The sequence below is a fragment of the Schistocerca gregaria genome, chromosome 1 (genome assembly GCF_023897955.1).
Source record: "Schistocerca gregaria isolate iqSchGreg1 chromosome 1, iqSchGreg1.2, whole genome shotgun sequence".
NCBI classification, from domain to species: Eukaryota; Metazoa; Arthropoda; class Insecta; order Orthoptera; family Acrididae; genus Schistocerca; species Schistocerca gregaria.
In genome coordinates this window covers 484,779,397-484,805,069 of record NC_064920.1, presented here as the reverse complement: position 1 = coordinate 484,805,069, position 25,673 = coordinate 484,779,397, and the positions used below count along the sequence as shown (strand labels likewise).

At 37.1% G+C, this 25,673-nt stretch overlaps 1 protein-coding gene across 24 annotated transcripts in view; it reads right to left on the bottom strand.

Moving 5' to 3' along the window:
- LOC126353529 (polypyrimidine tract-binding protein 1) overlaps nucleotides 1-25,673 on the bottom strand; it is a 509,631-nt gene that overhangs the window by 9,106 nt on the left and 474,852 nt on the right. For all 24 annotated transcript variants that reach the window (XM_050002786.1, XM_050002773.1, XM_050002775.1 and 21 more), the window contains 5 exons: nucleotides 24,929-24,962; nucleotides 23,070-23,162; nucleotides 20,038-20,254; nucleotides 12,750-12,827; nucleotides 1,766-1,829 (listed from right to left, as the gene is read on the bottom strand). In XM_050002786.1, coding sequence (XP_049858743.1) covers nucleotides 1,766-1,829; nucleotides 12,750-12,827; nucleotides 20,038-20,254; nucleotides 23,070-23,162; nucleotides 24,929-24,962 — 486 coding nt within the window. The remainder of the gene's footprint in view (nucleotides 1-1,765; nucleotides 1,830-12,749; nucleotides 12,828-20,037; nucleotides 20,255-23,069; nucleotides 23,163-24,928; nucleotides 24,963-25,673) is intronic.

Here is a 25,673-nt window from a genome sequence, read left to right as displayed (position 1 = left end):
ACACTGGTAGCAGTGCATCGAGTTCAAAACGTATGCACTGTGATGATTTCATAGCCTGCTTTCATCTTGGATGGAAGCACCACTCTGTCAAAGGTGAGAAAAACAGTACAGGTGGGCACTAAGGTGGAATCTACCTTTCTCATTACCTGGTGGACGGCAATGACACCCTGATCAGAGAGGTAAGACTGGATTTCAGCCTCTGTTAGACTGTCGAGCAGCCTAGTGTAAATAACACCACAGGAAAAAATCCAAATTTCTATGGGCCTCGAAACTAACACTATAGCCGTGGAGAAGCAAGGCGACGAGCAGTAGTTGTGTTTGAGAATCAGTAGTAGTCTACAAAAGCAAAGTGCCATTCTGGTAAATAAGAGCAAGATTTCACAGGGCCATCAATTACAAAAACACCTTTCTGAATAATAAATGGATTTACCATGGTGAAGGACTGTATCTTCAGACCAAGAGGAACAGTGGAACAGTGCAGCAGTGGGAAGGGTTTTTGAATTAGGTTTCGTAGACATTGATTGTAAAGAATATTGGCTCATTGCAAGAAAATTCTCCACGATTCCCAGCGTCACTGATGGCATGCTCCTTCCAACTGGAGGCCGTCTTCACAAGGAGTCCCGCCCTTCTTAGGCAATTGTTCACACCTCAGGTCACACCTCCCGAACATCGGAGAAAGGGACCAATCGGCAATTTGGGAAAATTGTAGCTCAGGCAATCATCGATTCCTGTGCCTGGCCTGCACCAGCGAGTACGTGCAAACCATACCTGTCGACCGAGGGCTGGGAATTTCACCCAGTCACCTTTACATGTCAGATGTGTGGGCCAGCCTTCAGTAATGGACATGGAGGAAGAAGATGAACCTCAAATTCTGAAGTAGAGGGGAAAAAAAAAAAAAAAAAAAAAAAAAAAGGGAGTGAACAACCATGGTGAGACTGTTCTTATGTCATCGACAGACAATGCCGAACATTCCAAGTAGCATCCCAGACATGCCACCCAATGGAGGGGAGTGGGGGGGGGGGGGGGAATATGAAAAGAATACACATGCAGCATGGAAGGGGAAGGGGTAAAGTGCTGCAAAGGCTGTGGCCCCATGGTAGCCAAGCACGATCCCACCCAGGAGTGGCGAGCCTCCTGGGAGGGTCATACACACACAACTGCCAATTTTGGCAGCTTAATGTAGAGAAACCAATTCTAACTTAACCAGATGGAGTGACAACTTCTTTCCCTACAATATGCTGGAAGGACAAACACTATAAAAAAAAAGCACAAGTAGTGTAATAATTCCAGATTTACTGCACTTAGCACAGGATATTGATATTGGTAACTTTGTAATTAAACAGCATTTACATAGCCAAAACGTATTTCAACTTTCATTCTAGATCACTCTCTCCATGTACTTCGACAAAACCTCCGTTTCAAGGAAAATCCCTTCTTAAGGAAAAAATGTGTCCCCAAATATGCATCAAAAAGGATTTTTCTGTAACTGCTAATATATGCAACCAAGGTCATAATTTTAAGACTGTAATGATGTTGAAAGCATGCATTTGAAGTATGTGAACAAATTAATAAACAACAACTACAACAGTATTGGGAAAGATGTAAACATAATAGGAGTGAATACCTATAAGGAAAACTAAGACAGTACATCAATAAACTGCATGATTCATTTGAGGGCTGAGTAGAGAAATGAGATATTAATCTAGTGTTCTTATGCAATCAATTAACTTAATACAAAGGATTATGAGCTACTTCAGAGACTTACAATGAGAGCTGCAACAGCATCATCAGCTGAAGGAAGCTGTATAAGTGCCATCTTACGATCCTTTCTGTAACACAAAAATAATTACTTTATCTCACGTACATGTATCTGATGTCACATTTATTTCTAAGTTTTCAATGTATGATTAGCTCATATGCAAAATATTGTCAGAATGTGATCTGCAGACTTGAAGAGAAAAATAGGAGTACAAAAAATAGTAAACATTCAGCCATACTACCAGATACTCCGATCTGTATAGTTGCTCCAAGTTTGCTGATCAAAGCTTAAAATCTGTTTAGAGTGCACACTTCTAACATGTAACTGACTACTAAAATTTAACAACACAAAAGCAGTCTTGATATTGTCAAATCACACATTAGATGTTGGAAGCAGGAATTTTACTGCCTCGCTAAGAAGTCATCTTATTTACAAATATTCCACAGCAGACAAATTACATGTCTGGAAGTAATTTATCTCACTTGAAGACTGTAAGCAAAGGATAGGAAATACTAACTACAGTTCCACACATTGTAATTCAGAAAAAAATGTCAATGAATACTTGAAAACTGTGCCACAATGAACATAGCATTTGCGGATCTATTCAAGATAAGCTGGATGTTACTATTACATTATGTAGACAATCTGCATGTTATGTTTAAGGATTGCAAGGAATGGTGAAGAATACCATTTTTCGTAAGATGTTTATTTTGTAGGGACGACATTAAATAGTTTGTCCATTCCAACGAAACAAGGAATGTGTTGAATTAACGAGCATTCAAATTTAAAGCAGTTGCATTTTTAGCACCCTAGTACCATATATGGGATCTAAAGTGGCTAATACCACGAAATACAGTAATTGGAAATTTTTCTCTCTCTCCAACAAACTTTTTTTCATCCCTGAAGAAGAACTGTTTCAGCAGTAGAGAGTACTGTACCAAAGACAGTACTGGCAGGTGCACCTTGTGAAGCCATTTGTCATAGTGTGTCCCTGCCTACTTTAACCTGTTTCATGCAAGGTGCCTTCGAAAGAACAATTTTTATGGTAAGGCTTTTGTGTATTTGTCAGCAGCATTATTTGTTATATGTCAGTGTGTGCCACCTAAACAAGCTATTTATAGTACAGCAGTTTTTCAATAGTGCCATTTGTACACATGTTAACAGTTGTCAATTCAGGAAGTGAGGAGAAGAGGTACAAGCTCTTGCAGCATGTAGCCATGGTGACAAGAAAAGTGCACAGAAAGGAGGCCTCTTCCAACTCCCTCTCGCAATGTGCCTTCTACACTTATTATTTATGCACTTCAGTATGTATCTACCCTCGGTGCAGATAGTGAATTTTTTTCTGAGGTGTTTAAAGTAGCAAAATACCAGGAACTGCTTAACCATTTATGATAGAACGGAGTGTTAATACTGTGCAGCAAAATGAAGCACGCTTCTGAGCTGCTACTATGTTGCCATAAACATTGACTGCTGAGGCTAGCAATGGGTGGGGAAAAAATGCTAATGGCCAACATTTATTGAATAATTGTTTTATTACTAGTACCCTTCTCTAGCACAACAGTGCCTTTGCAAAGTTACATTCCACAACAGCCATTTGACAACATCAAAACTGTTTTAGTTCTAATGATTTTCAATCTAACTACATTTGTTAATAGGTAACATCAAAATAAACCTATTTTTTCATGTATGCAAGGTACTTAATTTTGGCCACAGTGTCTACACAAATTACTTATAAAATACTACTACTTGAATGAGATTTTCACTCTGCAGCAGAGTGTGCGGTGATATGAAACTTCCTGGCAGATTAAAACTGTGTGCCAGACCGAGACTCGAATTCGGGACCAGTTCGAGTCTATGTCCGGCACACAGTTTTAATCTGCCAGGAAGTTCTACTACTACTACTACTTTCAGAGGTCACACTAGAACAACAAACCAGGTTCAAGTGAATTATTAAAAAGCCGAAATTATGTCATTCATTGAAAAATTAATAAACCTTGAGTAGGTGTAAATATAGTGGTCCAGAACATGGATGTCGCAGAAACTAATCCACAAGTGGGGAAAGGAGAGGCAGAAGAACATAAAAAATTATAATTTTTATATAAATTAGTTTGAGAGTTCCATTGTGTCAAACCACAAAAACTAAGTTTTGTGACAATAAACACACATCCTACAGCAGGAGTTTTCAAACTGTGTGTTGAGGCTCCCAGAGGCACTGCTTTATTTTTTGGGCATCATGGGGGTTTCACAAAAAGAATAATAAGGTTGGTTTGCTTCCTGTGTAAAGAAGCACGTTATTATGGCATCATGGCAGATGGTACAGGATGTCTCGAAAGGTACAGTACAATTTCAAAGTGATGTACCACTCAAAGTAATTAAGATCCTCACATCATGTTTGCTATGACAGACAAACTCACAAAGTTTTGTTTGTGTGTGTTCCATGTTGTCTTGAGTGAAGCATAATGACAACATTTCAAGAAAAGGCTCACTGTGAGTAACGATTTATTCCGACCAAATCGGACACACAAGTTCAAAGGTATTTCCAAATATGGTATAGGAAGAAAATTTTCTAAACAACCTAGCATTTTCTGAGGAATTAACATTCCACGTGTGTGGCAGGATAAACAAACAATGTCTACATATGCCCCCCATAATAATAATAATAATAACAATAATAACAACAACAATCACAATCATCATCATCTAATGAAAGACTTATATATGACTGCCCAAAAGTTAACGTGTGGTGGTGTTTGATGGTTCACCAAATTGTGGGACCATGAGTTCCAGTGAGTGTTGCTTGCACGTGGCAGTTTAAATCCTTTCTCAGTTAGCAATGCAGTTAGTTTTGATGATTTGCTGAAAAACAAATGGAATACAGTAAGCTCACTTAAAAACACGCGCAATTGTCATATGATTTTGGAGGCATGTAACAGTACCAAATTCAGTTGGTGTGAGTAACAATGAATAAACAGCCCATAGGGACAGAACTGCTTCACCAATTGTTGTAGTCCTCTTTCTCTGCCTGCCACTACTGAAGTGCCATCATATGTTTGACTAACCACTGTTCCTTCCACATTCCATTCTTTCAATACTGGATGAATAATGTTTGACAAACTTTCAGCAGTTTTATCTCCAGAAACATCGTAAAATCCAACGAATCTTTCCTCAATTTTGTCTGCAATACAATACTTTAATGTTGTGCTCATTTGACTCTTGTATGACACGTCTAATGTTTTATCAGCCTAAATCTAAACAATATTGCAGTTGTGAATTTCAGATTTTATTTTCCCATTAACTTCCAGAGTTATCATTTCTATTAGCATATCATTCTGTATATCTGGAGATGTTCCTTGAAAGGTTGAAGATGATGACAGATGGGGGTCTCTGATTAACTGCTCTCCTTGAGCTAGTAAATCCAACAATTCCAGATCGATACCTTTGTTGCTGGAGGATTCGTGTTCTCGATGAGCGTGAAAGGCTAGTTCTTGTTTACAAAGAAATACAATTGCCTGTATAAGACGAGCCAATACTCTCCTGCTGGATGCAACTTGTTTGTTGTATTTTATTGCGGCTTCAGAAAGAGCGTGCTCAAATCTACTTTTGCCAATAACTGAAATGATTCTTTGTTCTGCAGGTGACGTTTTGATATCTGATGGTTTTGTGCTTTCCTGTCAAAGTTGTTTATTGTACAAATGCCTTCATTGCACCATTCCTTTTCAGCACCAAACAGAAGACATATAACAATATAATGTTATTAACTGCATTTGCAGCCAGTCAAACTTTTCATACCAGGCTGTCTGAAAAGTGCATTTTTGTTTGGCTTCACTTAAGAACTACACTGAGTATAGGAGTAGGTCGTTTGTCCTTCAATTCGCACTTTTTTTCATACGTTAATGTAGAAAAAGGCGTTTTTAATAAAAATTCTATAACATGTTTAGCTGCTGGCTCACTCATGTTGGCGACAATGAAAACATGCACTAAAATCACACAAGAATGACTATGAACACAAACCGCGCGACTTCACTTCCGTGTTAAAAGCCAGCATATAAGCGGCAGAGACTAGTCTAGATACCTGCTAGCAAGTGCAGCGCACCGGCCTTCTTGGGAGAGGGAAAATGGAGGGGAGCCGAGAACACTCAGGCACAGCCAGGTAAGGGAAGGGAGGCAGAGACAGAGCAGTCTAGTCTCAAGCAGGCAGACACACCATTACTCAGGGTGCGGCGGAGCGGTCTACAAAACTGATGTCTTCGCACATTTAGTGCTCTTAGTAGAAAGTTGTTTATATTTTTGTTAGGAATTACTATTGCATCTTTTTTAGGCACGAACGCAGGGGAGACTAAGTCTCAAAGACTCTGCTCACACCACGCCATGCCACTGGCACGCGCACGCACGCACGCACGCACACAAAAAAATCAGTTGGTTCTACTGAGAAATTCATGAATGGAGTACAAGAAGTTTGTCACCAATAAATCCTTTAGGCTTCTCTTAAACTGAATTTCATTCGTTGCTAAGCTTTTCGTGGCTGCTGTCAAGTCATTGAAAATGTGTGTTCCTAAATAAAGAACACCTTTTTGTACAAGAGTAAGTAACTTTAAATTCTTGTGAAGATTGTTCTTATTTCTAGTACTGATTCTATGAACTGAGCTGTTGGTTTGAAAAAGTGATATTTTCAATAACAAATTTCATTAAGGAATAAATATATTGGGAAGCAGTAGTTAGGTCCTTATTCCCTAAACAGGCCTCTGCAGGATGTTCGTGAGTTCACACCACATCTCTCTTATTGCATGTTTTTGTGCCCGGAAAACCTTAGCTTGGCTTGATGAATAACCCCCCCCCCCACCCCACCCCAAAAAAACCCCATATAACATTATGGAATGGAATTAAGATTAGTATGCCACATTTTTCATCTTTAGATCCCATATATCTGACAAAACTCACATTGCAAAAGGAGATTAAATTAGACGCTTCAGCAGTTCTGTGATGAACTTATTATCAATCTGTAATCCCAAGAATTTAACACCATCCACTTCTATCTGCTTATCATATGCTAGGCATATACTTGTGGGACACCCTTTACAAATTCTGAACTGCATGTAGTGCGAGATTAATGTCCATAAATATTTTATTAGCCGATCTTTCTAAGACTAAGCTTTATTTGCTGTGTTTGTATCATCGGCAAACAAAACAAACTTGGCATATGGTAATGTTACTGATCAAAGGTCATTGATTTACAAAATAAAACTTAAGGGCCTAAGATGGAACCTTGTGGGACACCACATGTAATTAGTTCCCAGTTGGATGATGCCTGATAGCGTAATATGTGTCATTCCTTATAACTGCCACCAGAGATTTAAGATTTGAACCAGTCTGCAACACTTCCTGTTACACCGTAATAATCTAATTTACTGAAGAGGATATTGTGATTTACACAGTCAAATGCCTTTGTTAGATCACAAAATACACCAGCTGCCTATAGTTTTTTGTCTAATGAAATAAGTATATTTTACCTTTAAGTTTAGACAGTCTTCTGAATATCAGAACCCTTTAGAAATCTGAACTGTCACTCACAGTATGCTATTTATGATAAGATGGTTTTAAAGCTTATTGTACATTACCTTTTCTAAATTTTTTGAGAATGGTGGCAGAAGTGAAATTGAATGGAAATTTGTCACTATTTCTTTATCTCACTTCTTAAACAGTGGCTTAACTTCAGCATATTTCAACCATTCAGGAAATAGTCCACTGAAAAAACGACTGGTTACATAGATAGCTGAATATTTCAGAATTTGAAACACGAACATCTGCTAGCATGAGTTTCTTAGAAGTAGATACCTTAGGGGTTGCGAAGCAACTCAAATCGCTTGATACGGGCAAGTCTTCAGGTTCAGATTGTATACCGATTAGGTTCCTTTCAGATTACGCTGATACTATAGCTCCCTACTTAGCACTCATATACAACCGCTCGCTCACCGATAGATCTGCACCTACAGATTGTAAAATTGCGCAGGTCGCACCAGTGTTCAAGAAGGGTAGTAGACAGATTGTAAAATTGCGCAGGTCGCACCAGTGTTCAAGAAGGGTAGTAGGAGTAATCCATTTAACTACAGACCTATATCATTGACGTCGGTTTGCAGTAGGGTTTTGGAGCATATACTGTATTCAAACATTATGACTCACCTTGAAGGGAACGATCTATTGACACGTAATCAGCATGGCTTCAGAAAACATCGCTCTTGTGCAACGCAGCTAGCTCTTTATTCGCACGAAGTAATGGCCGCTATGACAGGGGATCTCAAGTTGATTCCGTATTTCTAGATTTCCGGAAAGCTTTTGACACCGTTCCTCACAAGCGACTTCTAATCAAGCTGCAGAGCTATGGGGTATAGTCTCAGTTGTGCGACTGGATTCGTGATTTTCTGTCAGGAAGGTCGCAGTTCGTAGTAATAGACGGCAAATCATCGAGTAAAACTGAAGTGATATCAGGTGTTCCCCAGGGAAGTGTCCTGGGACCTCTACTGTTCCTGATCTATATAAATGACCTGGGTGACAATCTGAGCAGTTCTCTTAGACTGTTCGCAGATGATGCTGTAATTTACCGTCTAGTAAGGTCATCCGAAGACCAGTATCAGCTGCAAAGCGATTTAGAAAAGATTGCTGTATGGTGTGTCAGGTGGCAGTTGACACTAAATAACGAAAAGTGTGAGTTGATCCACACGAGTTCCAAAAGAAATCCGTTGGAATTCGATTACTCGATCAATGGTACAATTCTCAAGGTTGTCAATTCAACTAAGTACCTGGGTGTTAAAATTACGAACAACTTCAGTTGGAAGGACCACATAGATAATATTGTCGGGAAGGCGAGCCAAAGGTTGCCTTTCATTGGCAGGACACTTAGAAGATGCAACAAGTCCACTAAAGAGACAGCTTACACTACACTCGTTCGTCCTCTGTTAGAATATTGCTGCGCGGTGTGGGATCCTTACCAGGTGGGATTGACTGAGGACATCGAAAGGGTGCAAAAAAGGCAGCTCGTTTTGTATTATCCTGTTATAGGGGAGAGAGTGTGGCAGATATGATACACGAGTTGGGATGGAAGTCATTACAGCATAGACGTTTTTCGTCGCGGCGAGACCTTTTTACGAAATTTCAGTCACCAACTTTCTCTTCCGAATGCGAAAATATTTTGTTGAGCCCAACCTACAGAGGTAGGAATGATCATCAAACTAAAATAAGAGAAATCAGAGCTCGAACAGAAAGGTTTAGGTGTTCGTTTTTCCCGCTCGCTGTTTGGGAGTGGAATAGTAGAGAGATAGATGATTGTGGTTCGATGAACCCTCTGCCAAGCACTTAAATGTGAATTGCAGAGTAGTCATGTAGATGTAGATGTAGATATGTTGCTTAACTCCAGATCACATTCTTTAATTCACTTTGTTGGTACTTCATCATACCCGCTAAATGTTTTTGATTTTATGATGGACATTACTTCTGCTGGGGTACTGAGGGTCAAATTCATACTACGTGAATCATCTACTTTCATGGAGGAATGATCAGTGTGAAATTTAGTTTTTCTGAGTGAAAGTCACTTAATTGTTGTTTTTCTTATGTGATTTGAGTCTGTTGCCATGGGCAAATTTTTAAATGTTAGTACAAAATACAATATTTCAAATGTATTGTGCAGTTCTAAAGACAAAGATGAGGAAAATGAAAAAGGCAGTCACTTACATTTCACTTTTACATCTACTATCGTTAGAAATTATTGACCACAATGTGTCATTTGTCTTAAAGCCCTAACTAGAGGGAGCATTCTTCCTAATAAAATGACATTTTCAATCAAATCACCATAGATTGGTAAATGAACTATGAGAATACTTTCTCACAAATTAAAATAAATTATGAAATAAACAAATTTTTGCTAAACAAGCTACGATTCCTACAAAGATTCTTCTTTCATCTCAGTAGGTTGCCTACCATGTAGCAAAGAGCAAGAATCCTAAGACAAAATTTCAGCTTTCAGTATTTATTGCTCATCACACAATTTTAGAAGACAAGGGTTTTCAGTTAAGTGAATTATGGAAGTTGTTTTAGCCCACTTAACTGGACTTAATGATTACTTTCTCAAGCACTTTCCAGAAGAAGTTTATTGACACAATTGGATCACAGATCCTTTTCACTACAAAATTTTTATTAACATGTACTACCTAAGAACAAGAGCAATTTATTGACATCCTAGTTCTTCAGGCTTTGGAAAGAAACTGTAGTTCGTTTCCTCAGCACTGCTTGAGTTTTGGAACTTGGTGAAGGAAGAGTATCCAGAAGCAGGTAATAAGGGTCTACAACTTTTGATACAGTTTGCAATATACTATTTATGTGCAGTATGTTTGTCAGCAACACAGAATACAGACTGTGAATGAATGTGGAGGAAGAGATGCGAGTTGATGAACCTAGCTCATACTTCTCACTGTTTTAGTTACTAAAAGTTGATCAAAGTGTGTTATGTCAACTGTTAATAAAGTAAAGAAATAAATTCTACTTTTTAAAATTTAAGTGTCTTTACTTCACACTTAAAACTAGTCTCTCGTCATATGTGAAACGAGGCAATTATATTCAGGTCAAGTAAAGTATGGACATAAAAACTTTAAAAACCACTATTCTACAGAATTGGTCGTTATTTGACATAAGTAGCTCTCTCTGGCACTTAAAAGGTCAATATGATTCTGCAATTATCTTCAAGATACACATTTTTTGTATTATTATTATTATTATTATTATTATTATTATTATTATTATTATTATTATCATTATTATTATTATTGAGTTTTTGATCTGAAATTAAATCCGAGCAGGATCCTCAACCTAATAGCACAGAAAGTTCCAGGTGTACGTGAAAATCAGACTAACGCAATCACGCAAATAGCAGTGATTATCGATATCAATTAAGTGATGCTATCTGCCATGTGATGACAAAAATTCCAATCACTTGAAAAACATAAATAGTATCACTGGAAAATAAAATTGGGAGATTTAGTGAGTACTGACAGAACAGGAAAAATTAAAATTCGTGTCTAAGTTTTATTGTAAATAGAAATTTGTACAAAGAGAAATATTAAGCTGCTTAATTTTATTACACTTCATTAAAACAAGTTGTGGTGGTGGTAAAGTAATTCACTTAATTTTGTCTTTCTTCTGAAGCAGACTATCCTCTATTTCCAAACTTTCTAAAAATTTCTAAAAAGAGCAAACAAACATTGTAAGATTCCCATGATTAAAAAAAATTTTTTTGATAGGGGTCCTATTGCAACAAATTAACATTTGTTACGATTATTTTTAAATACACATTAAAAACCATCTGTTAGAAAATTATCCGACATTTTTTCTTTGCAAATAGCTGATGGATTTGAATCTAGTGCACTTGCACGAATCTTTGTGCATATCCCCACATGTCGAAAGCGTAAGTTGCTGGCAAGCAACAGATGAGTGAGTTAGTGTGGGGGTGTTCGTAGGTTTTTCATTGCAAGGGAAACGGCAGAACTGGAGCAGTGCTACTGCATCAAATTCTGCTAGTAACTGAGTGTCAGCCAGGTGGAAACTATTTGGAAGATTCAGACAGCTTTTTATGACAATGCTATGGACATCACACTGATTAAGGGGTGATACAATTAGTTTAAAGACAACTGCACATCGGTGGAGAGCGCGCCATGCACTGGTCGGTCATCAACATGCTGAATTAATCACGTCACTGTCAAAGTGAATCGCACAGTGATGCGAGACAGTTGTGCGACTATCAGAGAAATTGCAGATGTGGGCATCAACACTTTCTTGAACACATTACATTGTGATAGAAGGTTTGGCCCTGGAGAGACTGCCAGCAAAATTCGTGACTAATCTGCTTATGGCAGAGCAAAAGCAACTTCGTGTTGAAGTCTCACAGGACAAACTGGACTTCACAAACTGTTGCCCCGACTCTGAATACCATACTCTCTGGTGATGAGTCTTAGGTGTATGGTACGCCCTGAAACCAAATCCCAGTCATCACAGTGGAAGCATTCCTCATCACCGAAGGTGAAAGAAGGCCCGCCACATGCACAGCAACTTGGAGCAATGCTGACTGCTTTCTCCAACTCCCGTTATGTGATAGCTCCCAGCACACACATTAATCGATCACCAAAGACTACTACAGGACTGTCCTTGGTCGCTATTTAAAGCTGTGTTGCGCAGGAGACCTGACTTGCGGTTTAACAGGAATCTGGAGCCACCACAACAATGTGCCAGCACATTCCTCACTCTTGATTCAAACTTATTTGACAAAGGAACAGATTCCTGTGCTTCAACAGGTTCCTTACTCTCCTGATAAGGCCCCCTGCGACTTTTGGCTATCACTAACTCCAGATGCCACTGGAAGGAATGCAATTTCACACAACATAGGACATTAGGGCAGCCGACCTAAACTCCTTTCAGAGAGAGGCTTTTTAGACCTGCTTCCAATAATGGAGGCACCGTTGGGAGAAGACGTGGAGTCCCAAGGAACTACTTTGAAGGTGATTAGGTGTACAACACTCCAAGTACGTCAGTTATTTTTCCCAGTCAAAGGGTGGATACTTTTCTTACAGAACTTATATAACAAATACCCATACCTCAATAAGATATACAAATCACATATTTTATATTCATCATGAATAAATTGACCAAAATATCTGTCAAGTAAAAGTGAAAGGCTCATTCCAAGTTAAATTCCGTCCCAAACGGTAAGAAGACGGCATGAAGAAAAAGAATAAGAATCTGATTCATTTCAAGTTAAAAACATAATTATCACTTCTTAAACTCTCCACAACAGAAAAACTCATTACCTTAAGTACATTTGACTTTTTTTCTCCTTTTTTCAAATTTAAAAATCTCTCATGGGGAAAAAAGGGTGTTAATAAACTGGAAAGAATTCCTACATAATGTACATGAAAAAACAACAACAAATATCTAATAAATGGATGTTACTTACGGAAAAAATTTAAATGCTTTCACAGTGAAGCCATTCTTTGTAAAAGCCTCTTTAATTTCTTCTTCAGAAACTGTTGGGCTGTAAAAATTTAAGATGTTTTGTTAGTATTTCTGCTGAAATAATTTAAGCAGGAAAAAGGCAGCCGAGTTGGGGGGAGGGGAGGAAAGGGGAGGGGGGAAGCGGGTTGTAGGAGCTCTACTGGAAATTTAAGTAAATACATGATGAAAAAGTTTATAATAGATATCTATACAAGTGACTACATAAGTAATACAATAATGTTTACGAGCCCACAGTCCCAATAATTTCCCCTCCATCTCTATCCAACAGAACTGAAAATGTCATGTGGCTAGGGCATCCCGTTGGGTGGACTGATTGGAGGAAATTAGACTGATCGAAGAAAATCTCCGACCCAGACGGGAATCAAACTCGGGCCACGAGGAATGGCGTTCCGTCGCACTGATCACTCAGTTACCAGGGGCGGACCCCGAATTTCCGACACCCCAGCCCTCCACACACTACCAGATGGACAAATACCAATACTGTCCTATTGGTTTTTAAAGATGTTCCATTTATTCCTCACTAATTTATCTGAGGGCCAACGGCCTTGCCACAGTGGTAACATCGGTTCCCATCAGATCACCGGAGTTAAACACTTTTGGGTTAGGCTAGCACTTGGATGGGTACCATCCATTCTGCCGAGAGCTGTTGGCATGTGGGGTGCACTCAGCCCTTGTGAGGCAGAGGCAAACTGAGGAGCTACTTGACTGAGAAGCAGCGGCTCCAGTCTCTGAAACTGACAAGCCCCTCTATATCCGCATCCAGTGATGCCTATGGGCCAAGGTTGACACAACGGCCAGTCGGTAACTTTAGGCCTTCATTGCCTGTTCGAAAGGAGTTTTATTATTATTATTATTATTATTATTATTATTATTATTATTATTATTTACTTATTTCTTTTCTCAGACATTATGTCTGGTCAAAAATGGAAAGTTACGCGGACCTTGATCAAGCGCGACTTCCTTTCAACTGTACGGTGTATGTTATATTGCATTTAGGACCTTTCGGGTAATTGAACATGTATCAATAATTACGGATTTCTGTAGTTGTATATATAAGTTTGGATGTAGCTGTATTGCATTGATGTACTGGTGGATATTGTGTGGTGTAACTCCTGTAGTTTATAGTATAATTGGTATAATGTCAACTTTATCCTGATGCCACATGTCTGACTTTCTCAGCCAGTTGGATGTATTTTTCAATTTTTTTCTCCTGTTTTCTTTTGTATATTTGTTGTATTGGGTATGGATATTTCACTTAGTTGTGTTAATTTCTTCTTTTTATTGTTGAGTGTGATGTCAGGTATGTTATGTGGTGGTGGTTTACTTATTATAATGGTTCTGTTCCAGTATAATTTGTATTCATCATTCTCCAGTACATTTTGTGGTGCATACTTGTATGTGGAAACGTGTTGTTTTATAAGTCTATGTTGTAAGGCAAGCTGTTTATGTATTATTTTTGCTACATTGTCATGCCTTCTGAGATATTCTGTATTTGCTAGTATTGTACACCCGCTTGTGATGTGATCTACTGTTTCTATTTGTTGTTTGCAAAGTCTGCATTTATCTGTTGTGGTATTGGGATCTTTAATAATATGCTTGCTGTAATATCTAGTGTTTATTCTTTGATCCTGTATTGCAATCATGAATCCTTCCGACTCACTGTATATATTGCCTTTTCTTAGCCATGTGTTGAATGTGTCTTGATTGATGTGTGGCTGTGTTAGATGATACAGGAGCTTGCCATGTAGTGTTTTCTTTTTCCAATTTACTTTCTTCGTATCTGTTGATGTTATGTGATCTAAAGGGTTGTAGAAGTGGTTATGAAATTGCAGTGGTGTAGCCGATGAATTTATATGAGTGACTGCTCGTTCTAGAAAGAATTTTCTTAAATTGTCTACCTGTCCATAATGTAGGTTTTTTATGTCGATAAATCCCCTTCCTCCTTCCTTTCTGCTTAATGTGAATATTTCTGTTGCTGAATGTATGTGATGTATTCTATATTTGTGGCTTTGTGATCGTATAAGTGTACTGAGTGCTTCTAGGTCTGTGTTACTCCATTTCACCACTCCAAATGAGTAGGTCAATATTGGTATAGCATAAGTATTTATAGCTTTTGTCTTGTTTCTTGCTGTCAATTCCGTTTTCAGTATTTTTTTAGTCTTCGTCTATATTTTTCTTTTAGTTCTTCTTTAATATATGTATTATCTATTCCTATTTTTTGTCCGTACCCTAGATACTTATGGGTATCTGTTTTTTCCATCACTTCTATGCAGTCACTGTGGTTATCCAATATGTAATCATCTTGTTTAGTGTGTTTTCACTTGACCATGATATTTTTCTTACATTTGTCTGTTCCAAAAGCCATATTTATATCATTGCTGAATACTTCTGTTATCTTTAGTAATTGGTTGAGTTGTTGATTAGTTGCTGCCAGTAGTTTTAGATCATCCATGTATGGCAAATGTGTTATTTTGTGTGGGTATGTTCCAGTAATATTGTATCCATAATTTGTATTATTTATCATGTTGGATAGTGGGTTCAGAGGAAGGCAGAACCAGAAAGGAATTAATGAGTCTCCTTGGTATATTCCACACTTAATCTGTATTGGCTGTGATGCGATATTTGAATTTGTTTGGATGGTAAGTGTGGTTTTCCAATTTTTCATTATTATGTTTAGGAACTGTATCAATTTAGGATCTACTTTGTATATTTCCAATATTTGTAGTATCCATGAGTGAGGTACACTATCAAAAGCTTTTAGGTAATCAATGTATGCGTAGTGTAGCGATGTATGTTTAGTTTTAGCTTGATATGTCACCTCTGCATCTATTATCAGTTGCTCTTTACATCCTCATGCTCCTTTGCAACAGCCTTTTTGTTCTTCATTTATAATTTTGTTCTGTGTTGTATGTGTCATTAATTTCTGTGTAATGACTGAAGTTAATACTTTGTATATTGTTGGTAGGCATGTAATGGGGCAATATTTAGCTGGGTTTGCTGCGTCTGCTTGATCTTTAGGTTTCAGATAAGTTATTCCATCTGTAAGTGTATCAGGGAATGTGTATGGGTCTGCAATGTAACTGTTAAACAATTTAGTTAGATGTGAATGTGTTGAGGTGAACTACTTTAGTCAGAAATTTGCTTTTCCAGGGGCTTTCCAATTGTGAGTAGAATTAATTGCTTGGGTGACTTCATGTTGCAAAATTATCACTTCAGGCATTTGTGGTATCATCTTGTATGTGTCTGTTTCTACTTGCATCCACCGTGCATGCCTGTTATGTTGTACCGGGTTTGACCATATGTTGCTCCAGAAGTGTTCCGTGTCTGTTATGTTTGGTGGATTGTCTATTTTAATGTGTGTATTATCTATTGTCTGGTAAAATTTCTTTTGGTTTGTGTTGAATGTTTGGTTTTGTTTCCTTTTTGTTTCTTTCTATTTTCACTTTTTTGTATCTTTTAAGTCGTTTGGCCAATGCTTGTAATTTCCGCTTCTTTTCAGCTAATTCCTCTACGCTTCTTGTTGTGAGATTTTACCTAACCTTTCTCGTTTTGTGTCTCATATTTTATTTCTTATAAATTGTGTTAGCTGTCCGATGTCTTTTCTCAGTTTTTCTATTCTTATCTGTAGCCTGTGTCACCATGCTGGCTTTGTGAGTTTCTTCTGTGTGTGGGTTGGTTCTTATCTCTGCTCCTGTATAAACCAGTATTTGTAACTCATCCATAGTTGTGTTTTCATTTATTTTGTTGTGTATGATTGTGTCGATAGTAGTAGTTTCGACTTGTGGGTTATTTTGTGGTCTATGCAAGAATGGTCCAATGTTTGTATTTATGTCTTTGTATTCTATAAATGTAAGCTGAAATTTTTCTTCTATATCTAACATATGTATCACTTCGTGTTCTATTTGTGCTTGTTCTGGTGGCTGTCTTTAAGATTTCATTTTCTTCTGATTGTTTAATTGATGTGTGTGTTCTTTGTTTGTTTGCTCTGGGACATTTGAGTCCATTACTGTATTTTCTTGTTCTTCTTCTTCTGATTGCACATTATTTTGTTCCATTATTTGTTGTACTTGTTGTTTGATGTTTTCTAATTCTGACTGGGGTATCCTATTATTTTTAATTATTACACGGATCTGATCAGCTAATCGTTCTGTTAAAAATTTTAAATTCTGCGCATCTGGTAATAAATGTTGTGTATACTTGTGATCTATATCCAGTAGTGTTGGTTCCTACGTTTGTTGCTTGGTAATAACAGAACATGAGGTGTCGGTGAACTTCATCTGACCATCTCATCCTCTGTCTGTTTTCCTTCTAGAGTGGTTGCAGGAATCATATCCTGCAAAACACGTTTTTGTCTTATATTTCCTTCCTTTCTTCTCTGTTAAATTTATCTCATTGTATGTTCACTAACATTTGACAGTCATCCACTTCTACCACATTTAGGGTAAGAATTTAAGATAAACAGTAATTACTTTTTAAAAAAAATTTTTGTTGCTTTTCCAACCTTTCACATTACAATAACAAAAACATTAGAATGCAAACACTAAGTAACAATTACTAAATACAGCCACTCACCAACAGCTAATCGACAGACAGTGCACAGACATTCACAACACTTCATGGACGAGTAGTCAGCCTCCCTGCCCCAAACCCCCACACACGATACCCAGTGGGTATCATCTTGCAGTAAAATTCTGTTAAGCGTTACAGTCTGCATGTGCATGTTAGCATCTGGGCGTGGGAAAAACAAAGTGTAGCATCTCAAAATTTGTTCATAAAATCTCTCTAATGTTGTGTGTGTTTTCCTCTCTTTACTTTTATAAATTCTAATGTGCTGCTTAATGCTTACATTACTCAAGTTAGGTACTTAATTACAAACCAAATCCTTGCTTGTGTGTACTAATGTTTTGGTAATGGGGACCTGGGAGTAATGGACCTATTTTTTTTTTTTTTTTTTAAAGACCAAACACACAAATTTAAATGGCTGTCACAATGTGACAGAAGACAAAGCCCTAGTGCTTTGAAACTGTGGTGATTGGCAAGCTCTCCGATTGTAATGTTCGGTTTTGCAAAAACTTCAACAGCCTTTTCTCCAAAATTGTCTTTGTTTGTTTTCTTCTTTTGGCTCTATTGAAGCCATCAACAAATGACAGGCTACTCAAACAATGGAAAATCCACATTGTTGGATGGCAAACTACTGTTTCTTTTGAGAAGCAGCAGTATTTTCCACCAGTGAACAGAGTTCCACTCCGATTTTAGATGTTTCTCGACATAATTTTTCTATTCCCATCCAATCCAATAGTGAAAATATCTTCATAATACAAATTCTGACCTTTCATGTGCACTGATAGTTGTGTGATCCTTACTCAACAACACTGTAGATAGAACCAGTATGGAGTAAAGAGCAATCAAAATGTTTTCACTCTAAAGCAGTACACACAGTCCAAAATCATTAACCCAATTGGGCACAGAATTGTCATGAACACTGAGGCAATCATTCCACTGATACACCAGATTGAAGATAGTGTTTGGTAGAACACTGTGTCTGGTGTGATGAATTCCGTAACTGCCCGCTGCACATCCCTTAAGGCCTTTTGTAATGGATCAAAGACACGTTAAGGACTTACGATGATATCAGGTCTGTTGAGTAAATGCTCGATTGCCTCCCACTTGAGATGTGACTTCAGCATTATGAAATTTGAAGTATGAGATGTGCATTACAATGAAATTTGCACACCTTTCCACAACAGTTGTTTTCAGACAGACATGCTACCACCTAAAGTAAGATTAAATATGACAAACTTCATTGGTGTGCCTGCATGGTTCCTCAATAAATCCATGTATAAGAAACAGACAAACATAAGGGGGTTTCCTTTTTCTAAATTGATGCTGGTCCCCAAGATTAGCTCTTACATTGTATTACATGGTGTGCACTTCAAAGCTGCTGTAAATGTTAAAACACTTTGTCAAACTTTGCTAGTTTGTCGAATTATTTGGCAATGTGCAGCTTTGTTTGACATGTCTGACCAACAGACTGTTTCACCTGTTAGAAGAGTTTCAATTACTGGCTAATTAGTGAAAATGCTTGACAACGTTTGTGTTTATGTATTGCCACATATGTCTAGTGAAAACAGTTTTTCTCACTGTATCTTCAGTTTCCACAACCACTGAAACTATGCATTCCCATGATGTGTTAATGTTATGAACTTAGATTTTCATACATATAATTCACTCCCAGTTTCAGCCATTCCCTGGACCATTATCTTTCTTTCTTTCTCTTGTACACACAGTGCTTAAGTCATTGCAAGAAATATTTCGCAACAGCAGTTGTTCCCACTAGTATCAAAATAATTCGCGACAGTTTCTCTGGAAGTGAGGTTTAATATAACGAAGTCTGTAGGTACATCTATAAAGTTAATCGAGAAATCCATGGATAAGGAAGTTATTATTAAGTTTGAATGTCTACAGGACCTTATATACAGACAGTTCTATCACCCACAGTTGGTGTAGTATAAGAGCATTGAGCACACTCCTATATCACTGCATTCATCTATTTTTCATTTTGGAAACACATTCTTAAGCACATTTCTACATTAGGCTTTTGCCAGATCTGCAATACCAGTAACCAAAATTAGTTACATTTTTTATATCTATGTGCAGAAAATAAGGCTACTTTAAATTATCTCTGATAAGATAGCCCATTTGGGTACGATCTCCCATGAAATAGCAAATATTCCAGATTTTCACAACTTGAGACAAAGTTCACATCTATATTCTCATTTATCATAAATGCAAATTTATTGGATCCCGATTCATTACTTTTTAACAGTTTCATAATATATCTATACCATATCTTACTATTTTTTACAAAGTAATTTTGCTGTGTTTATGTCACTGTTTTAAGCAACATCACAATCTTTAAATACTTGGGCTATTTCCCAACAAATGAGTATTCTTGCTTTATTTGTCAGTAACTGTACCCATTTGCAAATAAGCTGTTTTAAAGCTGACACTTCCTGGCAGATTAAAACTGTGTGCCAGACCGAGACTCGAACTCGGGAACTTTGCCTTTCGTGGGCAAGTGCTCTACCAACTGAGCTACCCAAGCACGACTCACGCCCCGTCCTCACAGCTGTACTTCTGCCAGTACCTTCCAAACTTTACTGCTTTACAAGAACATATAAATTACTTAAAACTAAAATACTAGTTCTGAAAAAGAGAAATACACTTACGGAATGTTGGAAAGATGAAGCGTTGGTGATGGTGGATAAATGTTCTGATAATTCTTGGAGCCAGGTTTCTTAAAACGATGCAGAACAGAATTTGTAAAATCTTTTGTAAGGCCAGCATCTGGCTGTCCTTCCTTTGGCAGCTGAACTGTCTGATGCTTAGAAGGCATTACACGTATCTGCTTCCCAAAGACTCTCAATTTATCCAAGTGTGTCATGGCTAGGTGAAAAAACAAAAATTATTTTACATTAAGATTCATGACTGACTACCCAGAGCATAATAATGAGATTGAAGGAAGGACAGTAATGGGTAGACTAACTTAATGTATTATCTGTTTAACCCCTTGGATGCTGTAGATGTGCTTGCTACCTATCTAGCTGGGCACCATGTATAGTCATCGCACGAGGCTGTGTTATAAGAATGCCAAGCCTCACCCAATGACGAATATTTCCGGAGAGCTTACTATCTTAACTCCTGCCTTTGCTCTGCTATTTATCACCACTGAAACAAACATTACTGTACGTGTCAAGCTTAATTTGCGACATTGAACCTTCGTTGCAAATGTACAGTTGTTACAAATATGCAAAAATGTAAAGACACCTTTTCATTCAACAGTTCCTGATCCAAGTTAGGTAATCCTTGTTGAAAGCTACGATCACTTTCAGATACTTTAGATTCTAAACAACATTGCATCTCTTGTTGAAACCTAATCTAGTGGCAGATGGCTTAAGATTGTTGCTTTCAGATTCCGTTGAGGAGTTATCACTTGTCATAAAATAATTCATCATCACTGTTGCTCTTTGCGTCTTCATGGATCCCTTCCTCATTGCAACTATGGTGCCTTGCTATTTTCTCTGTAGAACAGATGATGAGAAAAACAGTGCAATGCCCTGTTGATGAGCAACAAGAAAAAAAAGCAAAGTCAAATGCAGTACAATGAGATCGCAACAAAGTAACTGCACACAACTTGGCAGTCAGAAATGTGGAAACTGCCAATATGGGTCTGAAATTCTGCTGTATGCATAAAATCAGCAGCACACTGGTACCTAAGAGATGGTGCACCTATAATCATCATCAGTACTCAAGGGATTGGCAAGGAGTTTAATCAGTAGTGTGGAAGGAAAAATTGAAATACTAAATTTGTCAACAGCAGTCAAAAGGTTAAAAAGATTACAACCTCCTATCATTAGCACACACGCATCAATTTTTGCTGCTTGTTGCCTAAAAAATGGAATGATCTCAATTTCTTAATGGTGATGAGTTGCTACAGCCACAAACTTTGAACTGTGTTTCCCCTGTGACTGGGTATTGGTGTACCACTATCTTAAAATACAGGATGATGTTATCACACTAAATTTACATATATTCACCTTACTTGCTTATTGCATTCTCTGTAAAATGTTTTTCACTTAGAAGCAATAAAATTACTAACAATGTCTTTTTAATCCTACACTAGGTATGATGCCTGCAATATATAAAACTAAAACCACATTACAAATGAACACATTTGCTACAAAGCTTTTTTTTTTGGGGGAGGGGGGGGATGTGTGTTTAATTGCAAATCACACATTTAATATTCTAATATCTGGAATGCTTATCTATGGTAACAGTTTCTGCAAAAGCTTAATTAAACTAAGCTACTGCTAATGTTGCTGTGAAGTAACTTCTTTGAAACAAAACTTTTTATTTCGAAGCATTTCTTTTTATGTCAGTTAGTTGTATCTTTATTTTATCAGTGCTGAATGTTATAATCCAATCAGTAATCTTTCACAAAATTTACAAGGGAAAAAAATTAACAACCCACTGAAGACGACCTGTAATTAAGTGAAATTTTGTGTGTTTTTTGAAAGCTTCTCCTCATGCATACGCCATGCCGCCTTTAATATTTTCCATACTGTGCTTGGCAAAAAGTCCAGAAAATTAGTTACTAAAGGTGAGATAATCTAAATGTTTGAGGCGAACATCCAATTTATGACCCTTTGTAGTTCAGAGGACACAGCCCAGTGCCGGTAACTCAGGAATGTATGATCTCCTCTCCTATATTCTTGTTATACTGCTTATCACCACAATGATTTTGCATGATGATGTTTCTGAATTTGTTTCAATTGCACAAAATGCATCTCACCCTTCAATTCAATCTACGTTAGGTTGTATCTACATGCTGTTCTGTATTCTTTCTTCAGTTTTTCATTTTTCGTTGCATCAGACGACTCCTCTCTGTCTTGCCACCACTGAAAATGTCACTGTTCTTTCTTGCCGTCCTCATATGGATTAGTGTACCAGTTATTGACACAAAACAGTATTTTTTTTTTAAAGCTCTGGCTGAGAAACACGAAATCCTCTTATTATTCTTTACCAAACATGTTTCAATATCTATGATTTGTCATATAAAATGGGTCTCTATTTTTGTTAAATGTCACAAAAAACTTTGAGGTTTTCTATTTTTGGTCTCAACTACTGTTACTCTGGGGAAAAATGAACACAACAGTAATTACTTTTTGAACAAAGGAATTTTTGTGATTAATACGCAAGTGACATGGTGTCATGCCACAAAATGTTTGTAAGCAGACTAAGCCAAACAATACTACTCTTCAGATTACTGAAGTTTCAGGTGAGGAATCAAACGACAGTTTTTAGACATCTGTTATATTGTCGCTAAGACATCACAAAGCAAAGGAAAGAGTTACAATGAAATAAAGTGATAGACAACTAAGATTTAACAACATTCACAATGGGGTCATTAGGGATGGATAAGCGTAAGCTGTGAATGATCAAGAATGAGACAAGAAACTCATTAGACCTTTCAATGGCTTAGGGATTTGAAACCCATTCAATTGAACTACAAACATAGTAAACAGAGAGTAATCAAGCAACAGAAATAGGTAACTCACATGCAGAGGTAAAGTATTTTACCACATTTGGCATAAAGTAAAAGCCACGATTTCAATTGCAATTTAACAGAAAAAAGCTATTTCAAATATTTGTAATATTTTAAAATTTTATGGCAGCAGGACAAAATTGTAACTGCATTTACCCAAGTGAGCTTGGTGTGGTTCAGCCATCTGAATAAGGGCACTATCCTTTTTATTGTACAAGATCTTCACACGCTGTACGTCGCCATACACACCTGAAAGAAAACAAAAGTGTAGTAAACTTGGTGCTGCATACTACACAAGGGCCATCAACTTCAAAAGGACTATTTTCTTCTCTATTTTCAATTCTATAATTCTGTGGGTTACAGGTGTGACAGTTCAAAAATTGTTTATCTGCACTCTGTGAGCTTTGTTATCTGGCTCATTTTAGTGTTATCTGAGAACACAGCAGCACTAAACAACAACAAATGTGCTATCTGCATTTTCAATGTCCAGATTTATTGATACCATGCAACAGTTCATAGATTAAATTTGAAAAGGAAGATAGTAATTTATATTAATTAATGTGCTCACCGTCAGTTTCTTTGAAGGGACAGGGACGTCCAAACTTACATCTACATGTTTAAATACCCATTTTAAAATGATTACATAATGCTACAAAAGAGATGTATACAAAACAACCGAAATTATTGGATAAATAACACTGTTCAAAATACAGTCAAAAGATGAAAGTAATTTTATCATTACTGGCACAATATGACATTTTCATTAATTAATTATTTTGTTAAGTCATGGATGTGCCCAACATCTCACATAGGTACCTTCACAATTTCTATTTTGTATCTTTGCTACACGATGTACGTCAGATTTTGTTCAGAACACAAAGAACCAGCAGGTAAACAAGGAGCTGCTACTTCTAATGGAACTAAAACATTTGAAGACATATGGAACATGAAAAGAGCAGTTTATTTTACCACTTATGGATTCAGCTTATAGTTACTGCTACACCATGAAGACAATTTTGAAATTACTCAGCTCCACTTTATATAGATCCTTTTGTTTTAAGAAAGTACACCCCCCCCCCCCCCCCCCCCGCACGCCCAAGTTTATTACACTGCCAAATTACAGATTTGGCCTTTCAAAAATTCAAGAACTGAAATAGCAACCACCAGTCTACTTCTTGGTAAAATATTTCCGATCGTCCTGCTACAATGATCTGATTGGACCAAACTTCAAATGAACAGAAAAATTGTTTTGGGCCACCATTCATATGTTTCCCAAAATACATTTGCAGAGTCAGAGCACAAGTAAAACCTGGAATAGAAGTATTATGGACAAGAAGTAAACAAAAAGACTTAACACCCACAAGCTGAAGTATGAAACAGGAAAGAATTTTCTTATAAAGACAAAAATAAAATGTTTAATTGTAACTGAAAACACAATCAAGCATAAGCAAGAACACCACAATGAACTTCCAAGAAATAATTTAGTGGTACTCAGAAAAAGTAAACACTGTTCAGTTTCAAGCAAAGAATAACATTCCTTTTGAGTTGCATGCAATTCATTATAGAATCTGATGTGAAAGCCTAGTCAAGCTACAGGGTGTGTTCACAGGAAACTTCAATGAAGCTGTGCACACACTAATTGTATGTATATTTTATGAGATTTTACAAAAGTATTTTTATATCAAAGCACAACAGGAATCTGCTGAAACAATGAAAAGTACAAATGACAGATGAATTCACAATGAAGCAAAACAAAAAATGAAAAAGTACTTTTGCTACAAAAGCTTAGTTAGTCACATGCTCTTTAAAAAACAGACCTAATCCAGAATGCATGATGTTAACAATTCTTTTAAAGAGAAATGTTCAATTATCCTACAATGCAGGTGGAAAATTAACAACAAACTAATTAGATCTAAAAGTGAGGAAAAAATCTCTACAGAAAAAATACATTATCTAAAACCAAAACAAAGCAATTAATGGTAATTAATAATAAAAAAGTTGTGTGCATAACGTACCAAATAGGGTAAAGAGAGCTTCAGGCGTGACCATCTACGAAGTGAGAGAGAGCAGAAGTAGATATATATTTGCGTAGATTTTCATAGAGTTGAAGAGCAGTGGGATTAAATATATTTTTTGATGTCCAGGGCAGGGGGACACACCGCACCACACAGGTCAGGCGGAGAAGATATGTTTGGAAAAAAAGAGAAACAAAAAGAGATTGAGAAAATTAAATCATGATACAATGGTAATGATGATAAACTCATGTTTTCAGAGAAAAAGCAATGTAATTAATTTACCAGTTAAAAACAAAATGATATCAATGGAACAAAATTTAGTAATTACTGCTGGAAATAAACATACATTGCTTTCTTCTCTGTTTCATAGTTGAAGTTGTAGCTTATTCTATAAACAAAAGATTTACACTAATGAGATAAACATAACTTCACTACACTGTGTTGTGGCAAGATGTTCCATGTCACAGTAGTGATAGGACACCAGAATCCAGCAAGTACTAGTCTAGAAGATAGTTAGTTCTGGAAAAAAAAATCAGTACATATTCTACCAGGAATGATGAGTGTGAATGTAAGGAAAAACAAGTTCAGTATAAAAGTAACCATGCAGCTAGCTGAATGTTACAGCTGCAAATAACACACTCTTGTTAAGCAAAAACTTGTTATTCTCCAGTAAGCAATAAGTATTGTCGTGTACATTTTAAAACACGAGGTTACAAAACAATACAGCTGTGATGGCCACTCTTGA